General features: G+C 34.1%; 1 protein-coding gene across 5 annotated transcripts in view; it reads right to left on the bottom strand.

Moving 5' to 3' along the window:
• Positions 1-1,335: 1,335 nt before the first annotated feature.
• QSER1 (glutamine and serine rich 1) overlaps positions 1,336-13,726 on the bottom strand; it is a 75,595-nt gene continuing 63,204 nt past the window's right edge. For all 5 annotated transcript variants that reach the window (XM_034644979.1, XM_034644976.1, XM_034644978.1 and 2 more), the window contains 4 exons: positions 11,549-11,646; positions 7,893-8,045; positions 6,007-6,102; positions 1,336-5,003 (listed from right to left, as the gene is read on the bottom strand). In XM_034644979.1, the coding sequence (XP_034500870.1) occupies positions 4,863-5,003; positions 6,007-6,102; positions 7,893-8,045; positions 11,549-11,646 (488 nt within the window). In that variant the 3' untranslated portion in view covers positions 1,336-4,862. The remainder of the gene's footprint in view (positions 5,004-6,006; positions 6,103-7,892; positions 8,046-11,548; positions 11,647-13,726) is intronic.

The following is a 13,726-nucleotide window of genomic DNA, read 5'->3' as shown; positions in this document are numbered from 1 at the left end:
TGGGCTTTAAGGAGGCCACCTGATGTAATGAGCACTGGGTGTTACATGCAACTGATAAAAGAACTCTACATCTAAAACTAATAACATGGTATGTTAACTAATTGAATTTAAATAAAATAACATTAAAAAAAAGCCACATCACAGAAAAGTCTAATCCATAATACCTAATTTTGTGATCCACCCTAAATTGGGCATTGAAAACACCTTCTAGGCTTATGTCAGGACTTAAGAAAGTGGTTTATACCTTTTTCTTTACACTTTCATATTTTTTGACTTTTTAAAAAAACAATAAGTATGTAGCGTCATGATTTTTCTGGTAATAAAAACAATTCCGTATGGAAAACAAAGAGAAGTATCCTCTTTCACATCTTCCTTGAGGTCAGGTTAAATAATTGATTTTAGAGAGCTTCTCTGAGATACAAAATTCATTTTAAAAAACACTAATAAAAAGAACCAGAAAGTAACAGGACATTAACAAAGCAGGGTAGAAGTGCTATCATTTAGGTTTGCAATATGGATAATTTTAATAATGACTATTTATTTTCTAAGATATTCGAATGACTATTTTCTAAAATGAACACAATTTTAGCAACCAATGGAGAATAAAACAGTGATGTTACAGAATTTTAATTTAAAACTTTTTGATAGAGATCATTGGTTAGATTTAGTCTTGAACAATGTAAAATAAGTCAAAGAATGAAAAGTGTTTTTACAATCAAAACTAACTGGAGCACCTGGCTGGCTCAGTCAGTGGAGCGTGCAACTCTTGATCTCGGGTCATGAGTTCGAGCCCCATGCTGGGCGTAGAGATTATTTTTATTTTTTTTTAAGATTTTATTTATATGAGAGAGAGAGAGGAAGCAGGAGCAGGGGGAGAGGCAGAGGGAGAGGGAGAAGCAGACTCCCTGCTGAGCAGGGAGCCTGATGAGGGGCTCCATCCCAGGACCCCAGGATCGTGACCTGAGTGGAAGTCAGATGCTTAACCGACTGAGCCACCCAGGTGCCCCTAGAGATTACTTAAAAAAGAAAAAAAAAAAAACTAATTAAAACACAGCAAATATGCTGAATATATATTTACTTGAAATACTTAAGGTTTTTACATAGCAATATGAAGGTAAGGCAGGGTCGTCTTATTCTAGAAATTAAGGAATCAGGATAACTCATTTTTACCTATTCAATAGCTTATATAGATTTCTTCCTAATAACTTTGTTTAGGACTTTACAATATGCTATGTGTTGCGAGAAGAATTTATAACATGATGATGTTTTTGGATAATAGAATACCTCAGTTTTCAGTTCTTAAAAAAAAAGAAACCTCAAAACATTCTGATTTTGTTGTTTAAAAAACTGTTTTCATTTTAATGATCTGAGTTAGTAACAAACAAATATACAAAATTGTCTTTCACATTTCCATACATTGTATTATGGACCACTTAAAACTCTGGGCTACAAATGCAGGTTTCTTTGTATCCTTAACTTCAATTATTGTCACTTATAAATAAAGGTGATTTTTGAAAACATGCATTTGTGAACATAGATGCCAAAAGTTGTACATGTAAGTTAATGCACAACCAATAGTGTACATTGTTCATTTGTGCAGTTACGTGTCAAATGCAATCGACACAGGTAGAAGCAGTTGTCCTGGGACAGTTTACTCTATTTGAAAAGCATTTTTGAGAAGCAGATGGAACTACAGTTTAAAACAAAAACTGTATTCTACAAATACAGTAAAATTCACAACTTGCACATCTGAAGCAACTTTTGGGACCCAAAGCTAATTCAATAACCTTGCTGCTATGTTGGTTTTATGGGTATATCTTCAAAATCATAGACTGGAAAACAGCTGTTTCAACAAAAATAAATATATATATTAAAAGGAAAGTGAGACTTTAAAAAATGTGAGGAAAGCTCTGAAAACAATAATAAGGTAGGAGTCATCTGTAATTGTCATTTTTAAGTTTTAGAAATTTAAAGAAATTTAGAAACGTAATCTGAACATTTTCTAAACTGTTTTAAATTAGGATTTTTCCACCTCACCAATGTTTTCTATTTGATAGTGTAATAGTAAAACGGACGGTTTCCAGTTTCTGTTGTTGACTTACCATGATAATTCATAAGTCATGATAAATTTGTGACTTCATTAGAAGATCAAATAAGTGGATACTGGGTTATCATGAAAATGGGAACAAGGAAGCTCCTTCTATACCCACTAATCTGAACTACAAATAAACACCAACACAAAATGATTTTTTATATTAAATTATTTCCAGGTATCTGTAGGGAGGAAAATCCAATCTTTCTTAAAAATGTTTTCCTGGATGGTGGCAATATGTGCTTTACCTCTTTAAGTCTATCTACAACCTAAAATTATTTCTATATCATAAATTTCAAGCTCTCTGGCAAGGAATGTGAATGCTAACCAGCTAAGTATTTATTCAACTTCCTACAAAGAAAGGACTCATGAATGGACATCATAATAAGAGTCCCACTTTTTGTTAAGGCCCGAGTTTGATGTCCTTGCCTAGAATATATGATCAAATGAGAGAAGATGGTGTGAAACAACGGGGTCTCCTTTAGGCAGTTATCAAAGACTTGGCCTCTGATATGACAAAAACACTTGTTTCGCTAAAATGAATACAACTGCCAACACTTTTCAGGGCAACTGCAGTTGAAAAGGAAATGGGTTATTTTCTATAGGAAACATACAATCAACTTTAAGAAAATGTCCCTGTTTTCCATGGGCCTTACGAAGGAGATGTGGCTAGTGATTTCAAACATGTACTTCAAGTGTTAGCTAAACTCATGACGGCTTTTAAAAATGTTTAACCATCAATGATTCAGGAAAGTAAGCTGGGGGAGTAAAGACGTGTACACATAACACTACGTTAGGAGATGTAGTTATCTACTCTGCACTTTAGAAATGAAAGAAACCAATTCTGTCCAGAGTCAATAGCAGAAAGAAATATGGCTGCTTCCTACTCTTCTCCACTTAGCAAATCAATTCTATGATGCTCTCACTGCTGGTAAGTCTCATTTGAGTTAGGCAAAACGAATCTAATAGGTTACTTTTGTTTTCACAATAAACCGTTTAAATGGGTCTTCTAAAAAAACGTTCGGAATCGGAAATTTTAACCATCGAGAGAAACTTCTATTATTACCTTGTCTAATGGCAGGTACAAAGATTGTTGGATTAAGGATTATTGCTTTTAATAGGATAACCACCAGAAATAAATATGTAAGCTTAACTCAAATACTCACTTTCTATCCAATGCTACAATGTTTTATCATGTTATCTTTAATTTTTTGCCAGTTTACCAAGGTTTTAGGTATAAGAAGTTGGCCTGTTAACTCAAAATCAAGACAACAGCAATGTCCACATAAGCACCTCTTATTTGGGCATTGAGCAGGAACACTGCTTTCTTGATAGGACTTAAGGCACTAAATGGTGGTAAAATAAACAAAAAGTATGATGATTAACAACTTCTTTAGAATCCTAAAAAAGGAGATCGTTTAGAAGGACACTAGTAAATCTTTTTCTCAAACAAATAAGGCATCCTGTTGGCAAACACGAATAAAACAAAAGGTCATGTTGAACCTAATACATTCACTGTCTCAGCTAAACTACTTGAAACGCTAGCTATCAAACTAAAGAAAGCTACAACAGCATGTATAAAGGTTGGAAAGGCACCAAAAGGAGAGTTCTACCACTTCCAGTTCTAAGAGTTAGGTAAGCTGTGTTTAACACTGCATGTAGCCTAATTATAAAATTATAAATTTTATTCTTCCAAATGCATAATGGTGGTTATTTTTGACTTTGGCAAATCAGTTAATCAAGTATTAGTTTAGTAAGGAACTGATTTTCATGAATTAGAAAATGACTGCAGTGTCTAACACAACTCCATTTATAAAGCTACACTAATTCTAGTATTGAATGCATATTCTGGATAACACTGAAGCAAATCCGTATAAACAAAAATGGTTACCTCAAGATAGAATTCACAATAGAAATTCAATATATAACTAAATAAGATTTACTGAAAATAATGAAAAGTGTAGTACAGATACATCAAACATAATTATAACCACAACATTTTCCTTGTGAAAAATACAACTATTAGTGAAATAAAATGTACAATTGAAAATTTTTCCAAAGGAAAAAACAGTATAAAGGAAAATACTTTTCTTTGAGATAGGGAAAATAGTATGTCATTGTTTTTTCATTACAATATAATTTGACACAAAAAAGCAGTCCTAGAATTGCACCAATTCCACATCCAGTTTCCTGAACATGTTAATAGTAAAAGGAGTTCGTAAAGCAGAATGTAGTTTCTGAATTTCATATTTTAAATTGAGGATATTCTCATACAAAATGTCACATCACACCAGATCTGTTTACAGAATGTACAACACTTTCCGTTTTGTGGCCAGACACGAATATAAACACAGGCGTTTGGTGCCACCTCTCTTTCCTTCTGGTGTTTAGTCGGAGTCAGGAAAAAATAATCGAGTTACTTAAGTGTTATCTCTCTAGCAATAAAGAAAAATTATATTTAGTGCATGCTTCATCATTTGTCAAAAAACATTTCTGAAAATAAAACTCAGTTACCCAATGGTTTACAAAATAGAAAAATCATTCATTAGGATAAAAATGTGGTGGGATTTTAGGTCCATTTCCAAAGGACTGACTTCCTTGGCAGCACCACTGTCCTTTAGCAGAGGTCATCATGTAAGTTCTGTGATCAAAGCAGGTGTGCCCGCAGGAGACCACTGCTTGACATTCACTTATCTGAGGCCCTACACCCCTGTGAGCACCCGCCCCCGCCAGTTCATTAGTGCTGTAACACAGAACTGTCGTGTATATGTTAGGGACACTTCTGCTGCACATGATTTAGAAGTTCTCCGAATTTTTCAAATAGGTCTTCCACCCATTTTACATTTTTCATACAAAGTTGAACAATTTCTTCCTGTCCTAAGTCTTCATTTCTTTTCTGCACAGAAGAAATCTAAAATAAAGAGAATTATCACATTAGCTTATACTTAGCACTTTGTTAGCTCTTCATGAGGGTTCACTGTTTCTATATCTTGAATGAAAAGGATTTTATGAATACCACCTACAAATATTAATTAAAAAAAATTCCATCCATGGAGAATGATTATTTCATATAAATTTGGGTGAAGCCTCACCCTATCATTTTTAGCTCCATGAGGGCAAAGAGGAAGGCTAGAAAAAAAATGGTTCAAAGTTTTTGAATTCCTTCCAATTGTGTTAAAAGGTAAGTGACAAATTTTGGGGTCAATTCTGCATTTCAGAGCATTGTAAAAATAGTCATCATATGTTGCGTGACCATCTGTATTTTCTCCTTTGCTAGAGGTTAGATTTATGAACACCTTTCCACCGCTTATCATCAAATACATCAAGTATAGCCTCACTCCAACTCCACTGTTAGTTAAAAACTGGTAGTACTGATCAAAAACATAGTACAGTCTACAGCCATTTAAGCTTTGAGGAAATTGATCATTATATCCCACACAAAGTGGTATTATTGTATTATATATAACTTCTGAGAAACTTGAATTATAATACTTAAAAGTTACAATTAAATTTTAACTATCATTTCTTCCTGCCAACGCACAAAAATCCCTTTCTCAGCAATTAAGTGGGATAAGGCCATTCTAGTGATAAGGAAGACGGCAGGGTATCAAAGCAGTGACTGAAGTGAATTAAAGCAGGATCATTATGAGGGAAGAAAATGAAAGTACCATTTATTATGGCAATGTAAAGCAAGCATAACAGCCTAAAAACATTACCACTTACAGCTCCTGTAAGAACCTTAGATTAGTATGAGCACAACACATAAGAGAGATTCAGAATAACATTATTTATAAGACAATACAGACACATGTATTTTTTAACAATTCTCTTTAAGACATTAAAAAAGACTACAGCTATAGTCTCTTTAAAGTTCAGAAAAACATTTCTTTTTTAAATAAATGAAAAAAAATTACCTCATCTTTACATATCAGATAAACATGATATTTATAATGATGGAGTGAATGATACAAAGAATACAGCTGTATTTTCTCTGGGTCAACAGCAAACTCCTATAAAAAGAGAAGAGTTTATAGGCATATTTATTTCACAGAATATTTGAGCTATAAATACTTTTATAAAAATACTAGACCAAAAGTGTCAACGGGAATGTTAAAAATAAATGACTAATATGGCTAGATATAGGCTTAAATATGGACAAGAGGCTTATTCAAAATAAGGATTTAAACTGTATTTTAGAATCTTCATTGTTTTCTGAATATAAACACACAGTATTCCAAAAAAAATTAAGCAGAAAAATTTAAACAGTAAACATGTAAGATGAGGTATAAAATAAAATAATCTGTATAATCTCTTGCTTCAGAGATAAACAAGGGTAAGAGCATGGGATATATTCTTCCATATTTTCTCATGTATAACATATATTAACGACACAAATTCTGTAATGGGAAGGAAATCCTACTACACATATTGTTTTGCAACTTTATGTGTCATAACTTGTTTCTAACCTAACTAAAACTTGCATATCTTTCTGTTTATTAAATATAACCCCCAACCACTATAAATTATATGAGGGCAGGGAATTTTGATCATTTTTCACAGTTCTTTTTTTTTTTTTTTAAAGATTTATTCATTTATTTATTTGACAGAGATAGAGACAGCCAGCGAGAGAGGGAACACAAGCAGGGGGAGTGGGAGAGGAAGAAGCAGGCTCATAGCGGAAGAGCCTGATGGTGGGGCTCGATCCCATAAAGCCGGGATCACGCCCTGAGCCGAAGGCAGATGCTTAACCGCTGTGCCACCCAGGCGCCCCCATTTTTCACAGTTCTATTCCTAGTACTTAGAACAGTATTTGGCATACAACAGGCACTCAAAAAATTTTATTGAAAGAATGAGTCTCTTTTTTATTTTTTTTAATTTTTTAAATTTATTTTTATTTTTTTAAAAGATTTTATTTATTTATTTGATAGAGATAGAGACAGCCAGCGAGACGGAACACAAGCAGGGGGAGTGGGAGAGGAAGAAGCAGGCCCATAGAGGAGGAGCCTGATGTGGGGCTCGATCCCAGAACACCGGGATCACGCCCTGAGCCGGAGGCAGACGCTTAACCGCTGTGCCACCCAGGTGCCCCGAGTCTCTTTTTTAAAAGTACGTAGTATTACATTATCTGGATGGCTCTTTATCCAGTTTCCCACTGGTGATGCATAACTGGATAGCTTTTATAATTGCACAATGAGCAAAAGCATACGTTTTTATGCATTTGTGAAATGTGTTTCTACAGAATATATTTTTGTTGTGAAATAGATACGTTGCTAAACTGATTTCTAAAAAGGCAGTAATTTTACAGATACGGAATACTGAATCTTATGGAATATGTGCACACTCACTTATCTGTATGCATTTGTATCTAATGACAAAAAATATAGAAAATATAAATACAGGCATCAAGTAATTCCTTGTCTATTCAACTATTTTAAAAAACTGCAAGCACTGGGTACCTGGGTCGCTCAGTCGGTTAAGCGTCTGCCTTTGTCTCAGGTCATGACCCCAGGCTCCTGGGATGGAGCCTGCCTCCGGGCCCTGCCTCCTGCTCCCTGCTCTGCAGGGAGTCTGCTTTTCCCTCTGCCCCTCCTCCCACTCGGTCTCTCAGTCTCTCTCAAACAAAATAAATAAAAACAAGATAAGATGGAGTCTCTGTTCCTTGAGCTGGAGCTGCTCATTACTACCTGAAAAGACTTCACATATAATAACAATAGAGGAAAGTATTTGCTTGTTTCAATATTTTAAAGAGGAATTATATTAACTAGAAAAGGTATAATTATATCAATCCATGTATACTTACTTGTGCAGATTTGGTAGTTGTTTTAGAAGTCCTTAGAGTTTTCTTATTATAAGTTTTGCCATTCATTTTGATTTTAGAAATAGCAGAACCCCCACTTTTTGCTTTAGAGTCTCGAGTAATTATTGTTAGTTCGGGAAAGCTTTCCAAAGCATTCTTTAAAATAAAGCAAAAATAACTGACATCAGAAGAAAACTAATCCAAACTACTTCCAGCTATTCAAAACTTATTTTAAAAAATACAGAACTATATACATACATTTATATATAGTACACACATGTATATAGGTGGGGTGTGGTAAATATACACAATATAGAAATACACGTGGGTATTAAACAGAGCCACAAATTCTTTGTACCTCCTCCATCAAGACGTGGAATCTATTTCCTCATCCCTCGAACCTGGGTGAACTTTACCCTATGACCTGCTTTATGCCAAGAGCACATGGTACAGTAGGGACTCTGTAACAAGCCAGGGAGCTCTAGAAATGCCTCTCTGCTGCTTCAAAGTAGGAGAAAGAGAGACATGGGTTTCTTAAAAGCTCTACCAATTCAACCACTGTCAACACCCTGACTCTTGGCCAAGCCCTGCTATAAAGAATGCATCTGATCCGGGATCTCTCCCTGATGAGAACAGTGAGAACAAGGAGCATTACAATACGTCTCTGGCTTCACCATTTCTCTGCGTCTTTTGACCTCAGTTGTATGAATAGTCTAACAGACTTTGATGCATTTTCTGGCCACAATGACACAGTAGTTACTCACTGGTAACTTGGTGGCCATGTGGCCAAATCAATTCTAGTCCACTCTTTAAAAGTCTCTGGCATGTTTTGCCCTGATCTATTTGGCAAATCATCTGGACATGAAAAACTACAAATAATAACTGAATGATATTTGTAGCTAAATTTAACCAGTTTAAGTACCGTTTTGAGGGGCACCCAGCTGGCTCAGTTGGGCACAGAGTTTACTTAAAAAAAAAATGTTGTTTTAAAAGATTAAACTGAGTTACCACTATCATTTACTATTTTGACACTAAAAGAGTTCAAGTGCTCCCATTATATTTATTATTCAGAATGAAGTTCCCATTCGATAAGCTACACCATTTTATAAACAGTTACAACCTTCAGGGCCAACTCTCTTCCAGACTCGGAGTTCCCAAGCACCTTTTGTGACAAGATGCTAAAGATGATTGGAAGCACATGGATTTCAGAGAAAAACAGAAAATGATTAACTTCAAAAGGCTTTAGGATTCCTAAAATTATTGAGTTCATCATATGTAATGATGTTAATTATTACTAAAGAATAGAAAATCTTTTAATTTTTATAATATATTTGTAATACTTTACTATTTGAAAATTATATTGTAGTACTATGTATGTATTTTGGCTTTGAAATGCTAATTGCTATAAATGAAAATAATCAAAATTAACAACTGTAATTTCAAAATTAGAAATTTTGTGTTTTTTTATTTGAAAATAAGAATATGAAAACTAATTTTTCAGTTGTTCATCATAAACTATTGCATGAGCCTTAAATACCTACTGAATCTATTAAATTCCTAGTGGTGGCCTTATTTTAATACAAGTTATTAGAGAACTGGTTTAACTATCCTAAATGGTTAGCCAATGGGTGTCCGGTTGGCTTAGTCAGTGGAGCATGTGATTCTTGACCTTGGGGTAAATTTGAGCCCCATGTTGGGTGTAGAGATTATTTTAAAAAAATAGAATCTTTAAAAATAGAATGGGTAGCCAAAACTGGTCATTTTTAAGATTTAGTAAATTTTTAGAAAACACCCACATAACAGCATTCTCTTCTCTGCAGAAAATACTGGACTAGGAGTCAGTAGACCAGATTCTTAGTACTAGGTTTTATACTACCTTTTGACTTTTTTTTCTCTGCAAGTGAATGTCAGTAGAGAATACAGGACTATTAGTAGGTTGGTGTCATTTAACTTCGATTTTTTTTTTTTTAAACTAAATTCTGCACCCAACGCGGGGCTCAAACTTACAACCCCAAATCAAGAGTCACATGCTCTGTTGGCTGAGCCAGCCAGGCACCTCTGGTGTCTTTTAATTTTGAACTCAATCTCAGAGCTTTAATTTTCACCTAGCTAAAATGAGTCAATTTTTACTTTTATGTGTTCAGATAAAATAGGGATGTGGAAAAGCTATACAAATTACCCATATGAATTGAAAACTTATATCCACACAAAAACCTGCACACAAATGTTTATATAGTAGCTTTATTGATAACTGCCAAGATTAGGAAGCAACCAGTATGTCCTTCAGTAAATGAATAGATAAACTGGTATATTCGGACAATGGAATATTATTCACCAGTAAAAGGAAATGAGCTCTTAAGCCATAAAAAGACATGGTAGAAAAAAATTCTTCTTTTTTAAACAAGTGATTTTTTCCATCTTTTTTATTTTTAAAAGTAAGCTCTATGCCCAACGTGGGGCTTGAACTCACAACCCTGAGATCAAGGGTCATAGGCTCTACCTTTTGAGTCAGCCAGATGCCAGAGAACCTTAAATTCTTATTAGTATGTGAAAGAAGCCAATCTGAAAAAGCTACATATGGTACAGTTTTCAACTATAGGACATTCTGGAAAAGGTAAAACTACAGAGACAGTAAAAAGATCAGTGGTTGCCAGAGGTAAGGTGGGGAAGGAGGGAGGGATGAATAGAGCACAGTGGATTTTCAGGGAGTGAAACTACTGTATGACACTTTAATAGTAGGTAACATGTCATTATACTTTTCTCCAAACCAACAGGAGGTACACCACGAGTGAGTCACGCAAGCTACGGACTTCAGGTTAGAAAGACGTGTCAATGTAGGTTCATCAATTATGACAAATGCACCACGCTGGTGGGACATGTTGATAATGGGGAAGTTGTTCATGTGTGGTAGATGGGAACTTCCTGCGCTTCCTGCTCAATTTTGTTGTGAAACTAAAACTGCTATAAAAATAAAGTCTCTTGATAAAAATAAAGAGCTATACAAATGCACAAAAAACTTCTCCCAAGGTAGATACAACCAAATGATTCTAAATGTTGTATTTTATAATTTCAATAAGAAAAGCTGGAAATTTTTTGACTACAAAGTAGCTTCTGTGATAGATTTTGTGTTTAGATTAGCTTTTTATTGTTCTGTATTTCTGATAACACCAAAACCAATTTAGAGTTCCAAGATACATTAACAGATGTAACTACATGTATCTGCCATTATGTTAAGACCAGTTTTTCCTCAGATACTGAGTAAATCAGGCATGTGAGGGAATTTCAGTAACTATGCTGAGGAAAAGCCAATTCTAATTATAGATGAAATATGAAAATTTTGAAAAGATTTAAAAGAAAAATGACTGAAATTTGGCAGTTTAAAGGAAGTACTTTTGAAAACATTTGGAAATTATGTAGAAGGAGCTCTAGATGAATATAAAAGCCTAAAAAATGAATTTAAGCAGGGAAAAGCAAATGATTAACACTAAGAATGGGCTTAATAAAAAGACAAGCTAAACAGATTCATAATGAATAAAAATCAAATTTTCATTGGGTGAAAATTGTATAAAACTGAGAATGACTTTCATAAGTTTCCTGCCTATTACACTTAAGACCATGATCACCAGTGAGTTTGCTAATAAATCATCTGAAGGAAATACCTTGAATGACTGATCCAAATGAAGATTCAAAAGAAGTCTCTTCCGGTTATCATTCAGCATGCTATCTATTTTTTTCATATGAGGCAAAAGTAGCTCATCTAAAACAAAATAAAAATTGATTTTAACAGGATAAACTATCAACACAAACACTTGTTAAAAATCCAAATTTTCCTCAAAGTTAAGACATTAAATTCATCGGCGTATATAAATATTACTTTTAAAATAGTGGACACGTAGCTTTCTGAACAAAAACTAACTTGAAAAATAGGTCTGCAATAGCCAAGTGAGAAAGCAGCAGCATAGTAGGGGGACAGGATCAGAAGTCCTGGGTTTAAACCTGTGTCTGCCACTAGAATTGACTGATGACAGATAAGTGACCAGTAAGCAAAATGCTTAATTTCTCTAGACCTCATTTATCATCCAAACAATAATTGTATTACAAAATATAGATTTATCTGACATTATAAAATTCTATAAAATACCAAATACATATATATTTTTTAGATTTTATTTATTTATTTGACAGAGAGAGAGCGAGTGCACAAGCAGGGGGAACAGCAGAGGGAGCGAGAGAAGGAGACTCTCTGCTGAGCAGGGAGCCCATGAGGGGCTTGATCCCGGGACACCAGGATCGTGACCTGAGCCGAAGGCAGATGCTTAAGGACTGAGCCACCCAGGCGCCGCCCCAAGTATGACATTCTTAATTTAACTGTAGTTTGGGCCAAAGAAAAAGTAGGGGAAGAAAAACTATCAAAATCCAGTTTCAAAAACACAAACACAAAAACACAGTTATTCCATAAAAGGGGAGAGTAAAAGTATGATAAAGATTCCTAACTAAAACCTTTCACTTCCTTTCTCTAAAGAAGCTTTAGAAAAACTTTAAGCTCCTTTAAGAAAAGCACTTTCATCAGACTATTAATTATTTTTGGTGCTGTATTAAATATTTTAGGTTACTAGATTATTTCTTAATTTATCAGCATAATAATATATTTTGTAACACTAATCACCTTTAATAAACATTTCTGAAAATGTATATATAATCCTCAGAATCTGGCTACTAATTTCGTAGCTGAATAAAATGGTTCTTTATATTTGGAATACAAACACAGCACAGCGACCAGCGAAAGAACACGTCTTCTAATTGAAGAAAAAGTCCTTTAGTGAGGAATGCATTCTAAGGTCACTATAACACACCTTGACAGTTTTCTTTTATCTTTCTAGTAGTGATTAAATCTTTTCAAAAATTTTAAGAATTAACATTTCACAAAACAAAGTTTTAAACATTTGTGGATTATTTTTAAAACAGAACAAGTAATGTCTTTCCCCCTTATAGCAAATGGAGAAAAATCATAAAACAATGATAAACATCAGGGGAAAAAATCAATTAAAATCTAACTACCCAGAAATGAGCAGTATTAAGATATATATTCTATGAACCAAGGAGTTTTCATTGAGTGAAAAAAACATATAATGGCAAAAATGCCAACCTAGGGAATTAACTATTAGGGTTTAATTGTGGTGATTCTACCAGTAACTTGTTCTATAACTCTATGAAATACATTTAATCCCTTTGAACCTTAATCTACAAAATAAATGTTTTAGATTAGGTAATCTCTACATCTCTTCCAGCTCTACGTGATTCTAAAATGACAGATGTACAGATTACTATCTCTGATTACGGTAAAAAAAAAAAAAAAATGACGGACCAGAAATTAGACCTTGGATTGTAATCCTTTCTCGGCTACTTGGAAATTGTGGGCTATTAAGCAAGTCGCTTAACTTCTATGGACCTCACTGTCTTCATCTACAAAATGGCTGCCTGAACTGTTCTGGGATTAAAACAGAACAGTGTGTATCAAAGTGTATGGATTATTAGGCACTGCTGTTGAAGTATATTGTTAGTGATTTTTCTTTATTACTATCTTTATCACACATGTATACAATTCATTTTGATAGAAGGGTAATGGAAACTGGCTCATTAATCCTTTTGTTCCTTTTTTTTAGTTGTCCTTGGAGAATGCCATGGTAGCTGAGGGGTAAATATTAGTGAACAACATTAAATAAATGAATCACCAGTTTATTTCAGATATTAATTTCATCTCTATTTTACTGTAAGAAAAAGTTACTAAAGGAAGAGTATAAAGGACTAATATTAATGAATATAACACAATGCATGCA

The sequence above is a fragment of the Ailuropoda melanoleuca genome, chromosome 16 (genome assembly GCF_002007445.2).
Source record: "Ailuropoda melanoleuca isolate Jingjing chromosome 16, ASM200744v2, whole genome shotgun sequence".
Taxonomy (NCBI): domain Eukaryota; kingdom Metazoa; phylum Chordata; class Mammalia; order Carnivora; family Ursidae; genus Ailuropoda; species Ailuropoda melanoleuca.
This window is presented reverse-complemented; position numbering and strand designations above follow the sequence as displayed.